The 16,925-nt window shown below is 31.6% G+C and overlaps 1 protein-coding gene and 1 non-coding gene across 4 annotated transcripts; both read left to right on the top strand.

The window, feature by feature from the left end:
• Nucleotides 1-237: 237 nt before the first annotated feature.
• On the top strand, nucleotides 238-336 carry LOC129314719 (U6 spliceosomal RNA). Its single transcript, XR_008594229.1, has one exon. It is a non-coding gene; the product is annotated as a U6 spliceosomal RNA (small nuclear RNA).
• Nucleotides 337-2,372: 2,036 nt separating this feature from the next.
• LOC129314457 (SAC3 family protein C-like) lies at nucleotides 2,373-9,621 on the top strand. Of its 3 annotated transcripts, none has more exons than XM_054957895.1 (8): nucleotides 2,373-2,762; nucleotides 3,895-3,995; nucleotides 5,289-5,510; nucleotides 6,226-6,447; nucleotides 6,553-6,638; nucleotides 6,745-6,841; nucleotides 8,395-8,487; nucleotides 9,007-9,621. In XM_054957895.1, exons 1-8 carry the CDS (start codon nucleotides 2,483-2,485, stop codon nucleotides 9,163-9,165), a joined length of 1,260 nt encoding a protein of 419 aa, XP_054813870.1. In that variant the 5' UTR covers nucleotides 2,373-2,482; the 3' UTR covers nucleotides 9,166-9,621. The 3 variants fall into 3 exon arrangements, with proteins under 3 accessions (XP_054813870.1, XP_054813872.1, XP_054813871.1); XM_054957897.1 differs by having other exon boundaries at nucleotides 8,471-8,487; nucleotides 9,007-9,126; XM_054957896.1 differs by lacking the exon at nucleotides 5,289-5,510.
• The last annotated feature ends 7,304 nt before the right edge of the window (nucleotides 9,622-16,925 follow it).

Genomic DNA, 16,925 nt, shown 5'->3' with positions numbered 1-16,925 from the left:
CTAGAACTTAAAGGAGACCAGATAATTTATGAGAATCAAGCCACCAAGGCCATGATGAATTTTCCTGTGCTATTGTTGGGAATTAATATGGGCACGTTTGTTTGTCTGTTTTTTTTTTTTTTTTATTTGAGAAGCTAAGAATGAGAATTTGCTTTACGTACGTTCCCACCACTTAGTCATTGGTGGCTCACAATTTTTTTGTCCCAACAATATGTTTAATATCCTAGCTAGTTGATGAGTACCTTTGGAGATATTCGATAAAATTGGAATGATACAAAAAAGATTAACATGGCTTCTATGCAAGGATGACAAGTGCAAATTGAAATTCTAATTGATGCGCAATTTAATAAGTACTTCTATATTTTCTTTGAAGCTATAGAAGCATGCTTGTTGACAAGTTGAACTCTTTTAACTCAACTTACCTAATTTTTTTTATAAAAAACATATATATAGAGAGAGAGAGAGAGAGGAATGATGTCTCCTTTCTTAATCTAGATAAATGCCATTACACTTAACGGGGGAATATCACTATTTGTCTAAAATATACCCTTCAAATCGACCCACTTTCAATCAATTGTTGAGCTTCTTCCACCTCTCATCCTTGGTTTAGATGGAAAGAAAAATAAAGAGGAAGGAAAATTAGGTAGAAGAAAAGACTCTTAAAAATAATGAACAAGTATATTATTTTTAGAAATTTATTTTCATGGTTTTCTCTTCTCCACTTTTTCCTCTGTCAATTCAAACAAAGCGAATTTCTTATTTTTTTTTTCCCATCTAAACAATAAATTGTGCATGTTGGTAAGATTCTTTAAAGGATCACAAGGATGCATTATAACCAAAAAGATAGGAAAGAGTAAGGTTGTACAAAAATTCTACCCATCCAGTAGGTCAAGCCCAACCTGGCCTAATCAAATTGGGGCAAAGTAGGGTAGGTGGGAACAAAATATCATGAATGAAATAGTAATCAATGGGGGTTGAATTAAGTGGAAAGAGCTAGTTTTTCACAACATTGCGAACCAACTCATTAGAAAATATGTTTACATTTAGTGTTTAATAATATTTTGAACAAGATTATTTTTAATAAAAAAAATATTGTATATAACAAGAAATAGTATATTGTTCAAACTAGGATGAGACGCAGGCAAGAACATTGTCAATTTATATTATGGCAAATAGATCCATCATGGTGACCTACCTTTTCTCTTCAGTTTATTTCATTCCATTACATCTCAAATCTCAAATAGATCATATGCTTTTCTTTTTTAAACCAAGCTATTATGCATGAAAATGCCCACTATACTTTTTTAACTGAGCTATTTTATTTAAATAAACATCGCAATTTTCAAATTTTCTGTCCACAATAGTTTAATCCAAGATCCGTCTATTCATAGACAACAAATTAATACTGAACGTATTATTTGATGATTGACTCGTTAAACTTATGCCTCCTAGTTGATTTGTTATAAATAATATTCAATTATTTTATACATTAAAAATACATAGCCGAAGTTATTTTAGTATTTAGATAGTTGTTCATGATTTAAAAAAAAAAAAACTAGGAGACTTGTACTTTTTAGACCAATCGGAATAGGAATTTATACCTCAGATATTAATGATGAAGCTTCTCTTAAATATACCTTGGAGAGAGAGGAAGAGGGAAGCAGAGGAAGTAATATTTTTTTATCATAAACAGAATGTCAAAAAGCACCCTTACATTTCACACTAGAAATTTTAGGTAGTTATACAAGCGTTCCCTCTTTTGATAATCGCCACCATAACTATTTAATTAAATAAATGGTATTTGTTTTTAATAAATAATAAGAGGGTACTCTTTCACTCTTAAAAAATAAAATATTTTTAAAGAGTTATTTTTAACATTTAAAGATATAATTAATGTATAATTTTTTAAAGATACTCAGAAATATCTAATTAAATAAGAATAAATATAAAAAAATCATGTTTAAATAATTATTTTATTAAAAAGTAAATTTTAATTAAAAGTATCTTATTATTAGACGGAGTAAGAATACCTCTTATACGCATTGATGCAGACAAGACATGCGCGTCCCAAATGGTTTTGGTTTTATTACAGTTTTCTAATTGATTTTTTTGTTTTCCAGGCAAGGTGACCTCTATTTTTCATGCAAAATATTTAATTAGATATATTATAATTATAAATATAATATATGTAAACTACAAATTTAATTATTTTTAAATAAAAAACTATACATCTTTTATGTCTCTGATAAGAGACAACACAACAACAACACTATCAATTCAACTATCACGGTTTTTTTTTTTTTAAATTAAATAATTTCTTTTAGAAAAAGATAAAGAAAAGAAAAAGCGTCTCATACTCAGTGACACGCTCAGGTTTCATCGCTGCCTTGCATCCCAAGTACAGAACCCTTGTGCTTAGATGCGTAAGTAACGCAAATCAAGTGGGATGGTCAACTAGTCACCAAGTAGTGAGCAAGAGATCATGGAGAATCGCCGACCTTGGAATCGAAATGCTCCTTCTTCTGCTGCATCTTTCTCCAGATCACAGCGTCCTCGCGGCCAGAAATTTCCAGCTAATGCCACCCAAAACCCCAAACCTAGGAACTTCTCTGAAAGGAGAACTCCGACCGCAGCTTATGTCTCAAATTCGGGTCTTGACCGTAACTTGAATTCCAGAAAGCTTCCTCGAGATGAGGAAGTGCATGTTGAAGGGCCTTCCTACTCTGGATCACTGGTTGGAACTTGTCCTCATATGTGCCCAGGTAAAATCTAAGAAATTCAAACCCGTTGTCGGGCTGATAATAAATTGTTATTTTTTAGTAGCTAGTAGTGCTGAATTTTGTCATTGAAGCGCATTTATGTGCAATTTCCTTTTTATTTAAAATTAATCACAAGATGGTGATGCAAGATGCTCTAAGAAATCCATCAAGGTTGTTTACAGAATTTTCTTTAGTGCGAGTGATAATAACTAGATTAAAGATGAGCATGAAATCCAAATTATGATAACATTGGGTTTAAACAAACATGGTAACGGCTCCTTTTGTCAGAAATTTTCCCAGTTCTTCTGCGCGCTCATTATGACCTTATATTTATATGATTGACCTGCAGCATATTTTTAACTTCCCATGATGCACTAGCTGTCTCTCTAGGTGCGGTTTTATGTACAATGTGTGCTGTATTCTAATTAGCTATTAAGGTCTCTGTCACGATCACCCTCACTGAGTCAACATAAATAACGAAGAATGCAGGAAAAAATGGAAGAATCTCACCGTATTATCCTTCTCAAACAAGATAAAAGGGGAAATAATCACGGCTATCAAGTCAAAATAGACAACTACAGCAACTTAAATCAAATACAGAACGAGAAATATAGCAGATGGAAAGAAGAAGCTATAGCAGAGGGAAAGGAAGGCATCCTACTGCGGGAAATACAACAAGAAGCCTTATCCTGCTAGGTGGGGAAATAGCCAGAAAAAACTACTACACCCTCAACCTCTACCCTAGTAGCAACTTTATACCTAAAAATTCCTCATAGGCCCAATTGATGAAGCTGATTCCCCATAAGTTGCAACTCTTGAGGATCATAAATAAAACATGGTCCGGGTCCATTTTAAAATAAAACATGTTCATGACAGACTCATTCTGCAAATCTTGAGGATCATAAATCATAGATGTGCCTTAATATAGATGGTCCTTGGGTACACAGTCATCAGTTTATAGCAGGGAAGATGAATTGCCTTTGTGAATAAATCATCAAGAGGGTGAAACAATGAAAATTGAAATTTCCCCCAAACCAATTATTGGCATTCAATGGTGTAGAGTTTTTGGTATTTCCCCCAAGCCTTGTTTTTTCCCCCCTAAGATCTTTATATACTAAGGTTTTCACTTTAACAGAAAGAGAGAGGATCCAGCGTGAGCAACTACGGGATTTGGCCGTCTTTGAGAGGCTCAATGGTAATCATGGAAAGTCATCCCCTGACCTTGCAGTAAAAAAGGTAAGACCAAACTGTATAATCCCATTGTTATCTGGTTTTACCATCTTGATTACACCTATATCTACTTTCTAAAGGGTTAATACTCCCAAGCATCATGCTGAATAAAGTTCCTATTATTTTTTCCTGATACCACTTCATTTTCAGGGTACTGAAATATTAGGGCTTTATGTTGTAAATCAATGTTTCTAATTTTGTTAAAAAATGTTGCTATTTTTCTCATTTCTACCAGTTTAGGCTGATTAATAGTAGGAAGTTAGGAGCTAGGGTTGTTATACAGTTCAAGACAGACTAATACAAGAATTGCTTATGTTTATAGATAAACTACAGTATACAGCAAAAACTTAACGATCTGTATTTTAACTTTTTAAGCTATTTTTGTTGCTAATTTTGTTTTGTGAGAAGCTTCCATTTTGTATAAAAACGTAGTATATTGTATTTTATTGTGAAACAGGAAAGTTGAGTATTAAATAAAAAAAATAAAAAGAGGAAGAGTAGAAGAGAGTACTTGTCCAAGGTTGATGATGAAGTGTACATTTAAAATGGTGTGATAAATAAATAAGGAAACTAAATGTTTTTTTTTTTAAATTATTATACTAAAGCAGGCTCTCCATTCCCATAGAGTGTCTTTCAGTGGAATTGCTATAAATTAACCATTAGTACCAATCTTACTAGTCCCACTTACAATTTTAGTTTGTTTTGCACTGATTGAAGTACGAAGGGCAAAAAAGCCAAGAAATGTGTTTCTCTACAAACAACGCCTGATCATTGTAAAACTCACAAATCCCAGACAATTTTGTTGGTGAACCACAGGGTCAGCCAAGAAGATATGAAATGACTTACCTAGATATTTAAAGCTATTGCTTCCCCCCCCCCTTCTGCAAAGCTTAAAGCTGTTGCTAAGACAAGGAATCCTGGAAGACTGGAAACAAATGATATATATATATATATATATATATGAGAAGATGATGTTTATCGCCGTTTCTAGTATGTGGCAGGTCGTTAGTGGAAATCTTATTTTGTAGCACCTACCAATTGATATCTTTTGTATAACATACGAATATAGTGTATTTCTGAAATTTCTTTTCATTGTTACTCACATGGTTGATGCTTAATAGTCAAGCAAGCTGCATTTTGATATATAGCTGCTTTTTCAATATTTTGCAGTATAATTAATTATAATGTAAAGTTTCTTCTTGGAAAGTGTACTCTCTACATTAATGTCATTGTGTTCCTCTCTCTGTTAATCAACATGTATCAGTTTTGCAACTTTTTATCATCCATTTCACCTGTTAGTTTTGCAGAACCATATCCACAAAAAATATGCAGCCATCTGATGTACGGCCGCTTCCTGTATTGGAAGACACTTTAAATTACCTTTTGAACTTGTTGGATTCTAATGAGCATCCATTTGAAGTGGTTCACGACTTTGTATTTGATAGGACAAGGTCGATAAGACAAGACCTTACTAGGCAAAGTATTGCAAATGAAAGAGCTGTCAGCATGTATGAGAAAATGGTATGGTTTATCTTTACAATATATTTGACTCAAGCTACGTATCTTTTCATTATTTTCGGTCATTAATTTCATAATACAAAATATAAGTTTTCTCTTCATTATTTGACTTGAGTGGCATCAGTTTTTCCCCCTTTAAATTCAAAATTTTACCAACTTCAGGTTTAGCTAGTGTTATCATCACTGGAAATAATTTTGCTACTAATTCCATCTCCTCTCCAATTATTATTTGTTTGGAAGTTGAAAGGGGATTGATTTTTTTTTTTGGAGGGGTAGGGGAAGGTGAAGGTGAGTGCGGCACTGAAGGTATACTAGGTAACCTTCCCAAAATTGGCAAAATGGGGGAAATGAAAGAGTGGATATTGGATGCGCATTTTATTTTCTCTACAACTCCCCAAAGATACTGCGTAATCCTTCAATTTGCTCTCTTTACACCCCAAAAAAAATAAAAAATCCATATCATCCAAATGAGGATCCAGAACCAGTGAGGTTGAGTTAATCTAATTCAAAACGGCTGTCTATTTGGCAGAATACATTCTTGCCTGAAAGTAGCATTTAGACTACATTTTGGCACTATGATTTAATAGTGTATTTTGGGGCATAATTCTTGTCAAGGCATGGACTTACTTATATGTTATTTGGAAATGATAGATTTGTGTTTCAAAGCTTTTTGAAGCTAATTTAGATCATATTCTGATTAATGCATATAACGTTGCAGGTGAAATTTCATGTCATATCACATTACAAACTTCGTTCTTGTATGGGCAATCCAATTATTGCATCAATGCATCATCTCAACATGGAACAGCTCACTAAGACTTTGACATCTCTATTTGGTTTGTATGATGCAAATCAGAGTTCAAATAATTTATCTGAAAATGAAGCTGAGTTCCGTTCGTTATATGTGCTTCTTCATCTTGGTTCTTGCAGCAAACCAACAGTTAATCTCTATATCATTGGCGTGATGCATTGTTTTTCTTACCTTCATAATTACAGCCTTCTATTGTATCCTAAGTTGTAAAATTTAATTATTTCTTATCCATAGGAGGATTCACTTTCTCTGTGGTTTGGCCGTCTTTCTACTTCAGTATTGAAGTCAAAAGAAATGTGCTTTGCTAGGAGAATTTTGCGGTATCATTTTCTCCATGCCATCCATTGATTTTAAGAATTACTATTTAAATGTCTTTCTAGTTTTTCATGCGTGTAAATTGAAGGATATTATCTTGTCTCTTGACAGATCTTTTCGTATCGGAAATTATAAGCATTTCCTGTGTACCACTGCAGCTCAAGTGTCATACCTGCAGTACTGCATCGTGGAGCCTTATATTAATGAAGTAATTACTGCATCTAGACTATTATGATTTCGTTAGTATTCTGTCATAACTGTGTTCGACTGTTTCTAATGAGAACCAAACCAGAAAATGCAATATTAAATGCAGAAAGACAGTAACAGCACTAAATGAGGGGAAAATCCTGATATTTTGATATTAATGAACCAAAGGAGAACCGAATCAGTGTCACATTGACACTCACTGATTCTGCCAAAACCCTATCTCCCCTTAGTGATCAAAATACAGCGATAACAACAACAGAACACACACACAGTGGTCTCACTGCTTCTGGCATTTGAGGGGCCAGACTCTCGTCACAATTCCATTACAAAAGACATAATTTTCCCCTTCCAAACAAAAGACTACTAATACTCACAGCATGGCTTATACACATCCCATACTGCCCAAAAGATTCTAACACAATCACAAGTTACTGTCCTTACAGCCAGGCACCGAAGGATAAACATCTGGACCAGTCAAAGTATTTCCACTCGAGTCATTCATTGCCTTTGACTTCCTCGTATGTCTTAGGAAAATAACGGGCTCTATCAGTTTCCTTGTCTGCATGTTTTATACATATTGGTTTTCTTGGCAAATATTTCCTGTAGTATGAGATTTTAGCGCTCTTGCCCTTGAATATTAGCATTTTCTATGGCAACCCTCCCCATCTCATCCCCTTGAAAATCATGTCAATAGCAGTAGCTAAAATATGCAAGCTCAAGTGAACTAACAAATTGAAGAAGAAAGACAGGTATAGTAATTTAATTTAAGGGCATGGTACTTCAGTTTTTCTACCAAAAACACACTCCTCATTCATCTAGCGCAGATGCAAGCATGTCAACTGGTCAAAACAACTCTTAGCGATATTATAATTTACTAATGAATCACCAGTCTATAAGCAAAAGTACTACATCCATTGGATTACAGCCAGTTATTATCATATAATGTTCTTTGTACGAATACAGACCACATGTCGTGGCCCATGATAAAAGGCTGTTTTTAGAGAAACTTTATTGTGCCAAAGATCTTTCTCTAAAAAAAATACTTGCACATTCCTGCTATGTCCTTTGGAAAGTTCACCTTGAATATATTGTCCTTGGGTAGTTGGGTACTTTAATCCTTTCTTCTGTGTCATAATTAGCTGGATCTCCTCTCAACTTAAGGATGAAAGGAAAGTTTAAAAAAACTTGAAATTTAGAGATGATGTTATTATTATTTTTTTTTTGGGATGAAATGGAAACTTAGCAGAGATTCAGAGAAAGAAGGGTAATATGGTGGGATCATTACTGGCACATCCAGCAACTTTTCTGCTTCCCATGTTACAGAGTTGTAGATATTGTCTTTGCACAGAAATAACTTATGTCTGCTATCGATGAGTATTCTATCTGTTTTACCAAGAATATTTTTCCCAAAAGTCTTGGCTAATGGCTAGTAATTTATTGAACTTTCTTTTCTAACGTTTCGTATCAGTGCTTTGCGATTTATCTTTATTATCAAACTATATTATGATTATGATAAGGGTTTCGTTTGTGCATGTATATATATTATTGCTAAAGGTTCGTGTGCTGGCATTGGCATGTATAAACTTTGGTGGTTACAAACTTCATCCATATCCTCTGCTCGACCTTTCAGTACTCTTGAGGATGAAGGTATGGATTTTGTTGACTGCAATAGACTGAGGTTCTCCTTCAATTTTGTAAAACATCTTAGTGGCCCTTGCAGAAGAACGTGTTTTTAGAAAACAAAACAAAAGATCTCCATGAATCATGTGATTGGCATTCTGCGTGAACAAAGTAGCTAGCAATAGAGATTTTTTGTTTTTTTATTTTACCAGAAGCTAATAATAGAGATTGAAATCCTAATGAGCTATATTTCTAGGAAAGTAAATGGTTTTGAAATGTACATGGAATCCACTTGTTCTCTTTCTAGCCACTCTGTATTGAATATGAAGGATCCAAAACCTAATAAGAGGGTTCACAAGATGAAGTTTAGATGCAGCATTCCTCCAATGAAAAGAATGCAAGGCGATGTTTATTATAAGCATACCTGAGCATTACATCATAACTTTTTTTTTTTTTCCAGGAACAAAAAAAGTTACTCCGCACATTTCCAAGGTTATCCTGATCTTAGGGAAGTATTCATAACTGATGGCTAGTTCACTTTGACAGGAATCTGATTTGGAATCTATCTGCAATGCCTGTGGCCTTGAAATTCGTACAGATGAAGCCGGAAATAAGGTACTCCCAACAAAACAAACCACATTTTGCCATCCCAAAGGCGAGTTCCAGAGATACACTTTCCTGGGTTTGGAAGAATTTGAAAGGTAGTCCGAGCGACATTGCAGGCGCTAAAGTGTTCGTATGCTTTGAATGATGGGAACAAGAAAGCTTGATGAATTGACTTGATTATAATCTAGTGACGGATGATTGCAACGTCATTTTACACAATTGTAAAGTTAATTATTGAGCGTAAACAGATGTGAAAGTTTGTGAAATCCGACTTGACTCAATCCATGTGCGCTTTAACTTTATTCATCATGGATTCGTGCCCAGCATTTAGGTGTGTGGATTAGAAGCAGCAGAGCTAACCTGTGGTTTCTGCTGGCATGTTTTACTAGTGGTATGGGTGGGAAGCATGGGAGTAAATTGTTGTATTCACAGCTATAGCTACACTTGTGTTTGTCAGTGGAAAAAACATTCGGGTGAAAAAATTGATTAGGATAATATGTACAATGTAACACAAGTGTCGTTGATGTTGTGTCATATGTTTTAAGGTTTTCATAATCTTCCATTTCATGAAACTTTTGGTGGTGGATTTGTTGACATCCTCTGCCAAACAACCCCCCCCCCCAAAAAATAAATAAAAGAATTTGTATTGAAACGACTCTTTTCTTCAGGATAAACTAGTTCATGGAGGGCATCATTTTACTTTAAAAATTGTTAACGGCTTGCATTTTAGAAGGGTTACGATATGCATACGATACAATGAGTTCTTGATCAAGTGAGTTTGGATTGAAAGTTTACATGGTTTGAAATTATTTTCCTATTTATTTCGTTGTATTTTACATTCATTCAAGCGAGAAATTATATTTTTAAAAACTAATAAATTATATTACATTTTACGCACATGAATATCATTTTTATATATAAGAGTGATAATATTTGTAATTGATACGCATTTGATACACTCTCAGAGTCATCCTATTTCTTCTATGAAGTGTACTAAAACCTGAGATTCACCTATCGCAGATGCAACATCTCTGGCAATGCAAAAGTACCACATCCATTGAATCACAGTCAAAAAGTATAACCATATGCAGTGGCGAAGCATTAAATGCTGTTTTAAAATTAAGAGAATACAATTTGATAAAGTGGAACCACAGTGGAGAATGAAGGGTGGTATGATGGGTTAACATTGTCTTTTTAATAAAAGTCACGTGTCAAAGTAAAAAAAAATAAAAAAATTCCTGCACTCAATAAGTGGCATATTAAAAATTTAACATCTAAATTATCATTCAAAACTTCATACAAAAATCAATCAACACATTTATTTACTTATCTAAATATGTGACGAAGGTGATTGTTTAATTTTCATAACAAATTCCTTATTTTCTTGATAATTTGAAAATTGGTCGTTAACAAGAACTCATGTGGGATTTAATTATTGGCATGTACGGGGACCATTTTCCTGCTTCTTATTCAGGATTAATGTAGATGTTGTCTATACACAAACGAATGTCTGCTAGTAATGAGCATTCCATCTGTATTTTTGAGAATATTTTACCCCAACAGTCTTCTTCATATATTTTGAATTTGAATTGTTATAATGACTTGTTACAACTTAGAAGTCAGAAGCAGCTTATGATCTTCTGAACCAAAAAGATATTTGGACTCATTGCTAACGAGTCTAAAATGTATTTGTGTAATATTTTCTTTTAATTTTTAAAAACGATACAGTGCTGTTTCCACCGCTAATAATATATAATTTTGACTGTTATTGATTAAAAAAAAATTTAAAAAGACTAAAAAATTATAGAAAAAGATAAAAAAAGTTTCACAATAACTACCTTATAAAAAACTAATACCGATTAAGTTTCCTACATTACAAATAAATATTAAAAAATGTTATTTCTTTCTTATGTTAATATAAAGACAAATATTATTAAATATTAATATATTTGATTATTATTATTATTTACAAATCTTTACACATAATGTCCACACTACATACAGTGTACAAATTAATTTTGAGATTTCCAATTTCTCCAAAAAATAAACTTAACTAGTATATTCGTGATATAAAAATATATGAACTTTTCCAACTAATGATAGTTGAATCGTTAAAAAGCAGACACCCATAAATTTTAGATACACTAATTGAGCTGCTAAGGTTAAAAGAGGATTTATAAATTTTGTAGGAATATTTATAAACCAATAATTATAAGATTTAAAAAAATTAAATATTAAAATATTATTGAAATAAAAAAGTGTATTATTTTTTTGGTTACATACATTTGTCGGTCCGAATAATGGTATCCGTAATCATTCAGTAACAGATGAAAAATGCTGAGTCAAAATTGAATTTTATCTTTTTACCTGTAAAAGAGATAATATTTACTCTTAATATTTATTTGTAATGCAAGAACTTAATCGGCATAAATTTTTTTTATATGATACTTATTTGTAACTTTTGATTCAATTTTTTTTTTATAATTTTTGAGGTTATTTTATTTTCAAAATTAACTTTTTTTTAATAAAGTGACATTTTTTATTTTCAAAAGTTAAAAGAAAATATTACCAAAAAATAAAGTTAGAATTTCAAACTTCATTAACTTATAAGGGCGAAGTTTCCCTTAACCTAATATCACTAGTTACCTTTGATAGGATATCATATTATCTCCCTCTGAGTTGAGGGATATATTATATATGTATATATATATCATATATATATCATTCGTAAATAAATATTTAATTTAATTGTTAGATTTTAAATGAAATTCGGTCTTTTCTCTTAAAGACCTAACAGTACATCCTTTTATATGGGGAGGTTAGAGCTTCTTTTAAGACTTTTAGCAAAGAGGAGGAGATGAAGTGAGGCAACAAGGCAAACAAGAAGGAGGACGTTTTCGTTTTATCACAAAAGGTCACCAGCAAACACCTTTATATGATTTAAATAATAAGAGAATTAAAGATATTGGATCTCTAAATTTATAATTGGTAAGTTTTTTTCTTCTCTATTTTAATTATTTAAGCAAAGATGATAACTCCTTTTGAAAGTTTTTAAAAAAAAATTAAAATTTTATTCAGATATATATGTGCAAAAAATAACCCTACAAGCTAGCCTTCTGTGATCACCTGATTCAAAATATGTAGTTATGTTTCTTGAAAAATATGAACTGATCAAGATAACTAATGAAGGTTGGGTAACCTTTCAGTCCCTCGAACAAGATTGATTTGTCTCCAACAAAAAGATACTTATACAAAAAAAAAAAAGATTAATATGTTTCATCATCACACGCACCACGTTAATCATATATCCTCTTGTTTAGCTATTTTATTTTCCAAGGCAAAGTTCCCCTAAAAGAAATTAAAGAATCGAAACGGTTAAACAAATCTCTTTGACAGCAACGTTAATTACTTAGAACCCTAGGAACATTCGCCAATATTAATTAATTATTATTATTCAAAGAAGGTTGACGCAATTACCTTGTTCTCTAATTGAGGACGTCTGAATCTCAAGTTTATTATCATCGATGATAAACGAACATCCTTGTTCTTCCCTCCATGCTCATAAATATTCACCATCATTTTGCATCTGCTTTTCTATCACAGAAAGGTTAATCAACAAAATATTATATCAGAAACTGAAGGAAACTTCCGCGATTAAAATGATTGAAAAATCAGAGACAGGCTCAATAATCCAAAAAACCAGAGAGAAGAACATGGGTGGAGATCAACCTCATCATCAGAGGATAGTGGTGATAGTGGATACATCAAAAGATGTTTCTGCAAACACCCATAATGAAGGCCCTCAAATGGATTATTAAGTGTCCTCAGGATCGAGATGAGCTTCAACTCATAGCCGTTCTTGAACACTTCAGCAGTCCCTGTGAGTTTTCCTCTTTTAAAAACAAGATTATTTATTTGCTTGTTCACTATCACTAGATCCTTTGGCTTTTTGTTTGTTTGTTAAGTAAGCACGTTTTCATGCACTCCTGCAAAGGTTTGAGAATGAAGCACAATATTGTCGTGCTATATATAATCTCTATTTCATAAGCGAGAAATTAAGATAAAAAAAGATGGAGGCGTTCCAAAATTTTAAAAGATAATTTTAAAAACCTCTTTAATAACTAATATATGTATAAAAGAAAAAAAAAGATATTTAAAATTATTGTGCCTGGAAAAACGTGCTAAGCACTTCACAATTATTCATATGAATGGTTATTATCCAAGTGATGCAAAAAATTACATTGACTTAAAATATATCTAATTATCCTTAATATGAGAAAAAAAAACACAAAAAATTTGTTTATTTACAAGTTGAATTTAACTTAGAATAAAATCCAAAGGCCTACATATGCCCTCTTAAAGAATCAATATTCATGCAGTTAATTTGAGGTAAAAAGACGTGTCTCTTTGTTAGGGTTTTTTTTAAAAAAAATAGAAAACATATTAACTTATTATTTTATTTAAGAAATATATTTTGTATAGGTTGATATTTTTTTAAATTCATAAAAGTGATTTATTTCTTGATTTGTGACAAAATTTTGACAAATACCTTTGTGGATAACATTCTTAATATAGAATTTAAGAAAAACCTCATATAGCCTAAAGTCCATCTTTCAAAATAAATATTTATTTATTTTTCAGGGTTTTTGTCTGTTTGTGAAAATAGTTTTAAGATTATGGAAAATCAAACACTCTGATTGATGTGCCTGTGAAAACTTTTCACCACACTTGATATGTTCATTAATTAACTTATAAGCTAACAGTTAGGACTCTAAAAATTTCGTAAAAAAAATAAATTTGATAAAATCGTGATATTGTGGATACTTACAATAAAGAAACAATAAACACTAACTTCAGTTTTGGATATTGAAACTTATTTCTTTGAGTTTTTCGTGAATATTCTTCCCTATTATGGATCTTCAAATTCAATTATGATACCAAGGTTTTCAAGCAATTTAAGTAATATACATTACAATCAAACATCATAGCCCAAGGTCAATTCTTTTCACATAGTCAAAACATCATATTTTGGGGGGTCAAAAAAAGTCATTCTCTCTTGCTCTCATTTATATCGACCCGTGCACCTAGGGTTTATATCCTTAAAATTTCGATCATATTATGATCTTATCAAATCATTTATCTATTCTGTTTTTTGTATCAATCTATGTTATTATTTTTGCATTCTTATTGTTATCTTCGCATCTTCATTATATATTACACATTGGAAAATGACAAAGATTTGATCTCATTCATAACCTTAGTTGTTATCAAAATAATTTGTCTATTTTTTATTTTCATACTGTTACCTCTGCATCTTCACATTAGATAATACCAAAGATTTTATTTCATTAACAACCTCAAATCAAATAATCAATAATCTCATTGAATCAAAATGATTTATTTGTTATTATTTTATTCCCCGTCTTTATTATCTTCATGCTTTTGAGATTAAGATTTTTGACGTACTCCCTTGTTTATTTTTTATCTGATATCTTTCCAATTTTCCATTATTTTAGTACTTTGTTGCATTATCTTATTTTATTTTTTACTATATTTTTATTGGAATCAGTATTCACCACACATTATTCATGGCTCATGAACCATTACAATTGTTATAAAATTTAGATAAAACACAATTATTGGTCCCTTAGTTTCATCTAGTTTTGCTTTTAATCTTTGTAGTTTTTTTAGTGTTTTCAGTTCCTAACACTATGTTTGAAAGATTTTTTTAGGAGGAATGGAATGGAGTAGGATGAGTAAAAAACACATAAGTTATTGTTTATGAGTTTTTTTTTTTTAAAAGAAGGGCCTTTAAAGCCTTCCTTTGCCTAGCTCAATTTTTTTGTCCCCCCAAATTAGGGGGGTCAAGGATAAAATGACATAATATAATTATCTTATTTAGAAAATTATTCCAACCTCTTGTTCTATAAAAAAATTTCATCTATTATTTTCATTCTTCAGTTATTTCTCTCGTCTCCAACTACAGTCGCACATGTGCAAGGTTGGATTGGGTATCACCCCTACTCGGTGCCCATCCTGACATGTAGTTAGGTATCAGATTGGCTTATTGACCGAAAATATTTTTTATCAGTATTTTGAAAAGTATGTAAAAAAAGTTTCCTTGAAAAAAATGTTATTATTATTTAAAATATATTCTTCATAAAAATAATATTAGAATTAAAATTTAATTTTTAAAACTTCAAATGAACAACATTTGCCAATTATTTTTATATAATAATAAGTTAAAAATAAATTTTAAATTTTAAAAGAGATTTAAAAAAATTGTAATGATGAAAAATGTGTAAAAAAATCAAAAATAATATAATTCATGATGACTTTTAATAAAAAATAGTTTTATAAGATAAATATTATTCACCCAAAAAAAAAAAACTTGCACATGTCTGGATAGGGTAGGGTTTGACCCTTGCTGATGCCCAACCTGATGTGCCTGAATGCTTCGAGTAGGGCTAGATGATGAGCATTTGAGCATAGAATATAGCCTTATCTTTCGCCATATCTCTCTCTGCTCATCTCGTCTATCTCTCCCCCTCTTTTCAACACTACAACTTTGCTATGTTTAATTTTCTCTTGTGCAATAGACATGTTTGCTCGAGCAGCTTTGTTACTTGTTTTTTCTTTTTATTTTTAATTCTCAGGTATCTTGTTTAATCATTAATCTTAATTACTATTTTTTTCGTTGGACAGCTATCATAATTATTTAATAGGTGTTATTTTTTAAAATTTAGCCATATGAGTAATATTAGAAGAAAACGTTTTAATCCATTTAATTCCATCCATTTTATGATGACTTTCAAACAATGAAAATTTTGTTCTATTCCGCTTCGCTCCGTTCCATTCCATTAATGACCATTCCTTTTCATTCAATCTTAAACTCCCAAATGCATTTTAAAGTTTCAGCAAAAATTGGATGATGTTTGTCCTTCAAGTCCCTAATGATGTTAAAATACAAGGATTATAAAGACTGAAAACAAATTATAGCAATTAAAACAAAAAATCCATAAAACAATAGGAATCAAGGATTGTGTTTTTTTACTAAAATATTATATATATATAATATATATATTATTATATTATATTAATTGATCACTTGGATCCGATCGACTAGGATTCAAACACAGATCCTTCTGACTTGGAAGCCAACTCTAGTGTTGTCCAAGCCAAAGCTCATTGGTTTGTTTGATTCACGCTCATTTAATCAGATTCAAAGATCAGACAATCAAAGATGTGAATAACAAGCGTTACAAATCAGGAAACGTGAATTTTGAATATCAATCACTATGTGACATTGCTAGTTAATTTTCTTGTTCTGAATCTCTTCCTGGTTTGCCTTTTGCTCTTCAGTGGGATACAGATCAGGATACATGACAGTCTATTTATGCAGCAAACCTAAATATTGTTCAAGAGGAATTATCCAAAATAAGGGAAGGACTATAATAATAGTTCAGAAATCGAGAAACTCTGTGACTATTGTAAAACAAAAAAGGTCAGTATTAACATGCATGCATGATATGCTTTTACTTCAGAAATAACGTAATTAGAGTACTATATAGATTATTGAAGCACACTAACAACATCATTAATAATATGATATAATCTATTGATTGATTTGTTGTATCACTTTAGTGCTAGTTCACTTTGTTCATATTTCACCCTTCCCCAGGCATTGAAAAGTTTTTGACACGGCCTTTCAAGGATAATAAAAATTCTATGCTGTATACCATAGTGAAAGTGATTATAATACTGTTTTCCAAGCACCTGAAGAGGGTCTTTAATAATTACCATTAAAGGCCCGTCTGTTACTCTAAAAAGAAAGGGTAATGGATTAAATAAGAAATTAG

The sequence above is a fragment of the Prosopis cineraria genome, unplaced genomic scaffold (assembly GCF_029017545.1).
Source record: "Prosopis cineraria cultivar Desert tree isolate PC_DT_omini unplaced genomic scaffold, ASM2901754v1 PC6, whole genome shotgun sequence".
Lineage (NCBI taxonomy): Eukaryota > Viridiplantae > Streptophyta > Magnoliopsida > Fabales > Fabaceae > Prosopis > Prosopis cineraria.
The sequence above is the reverse complement of the archived record's forward strand: the minus strand, read 5'-3'. Positions and strand labels throughout refer to the sequence as shown.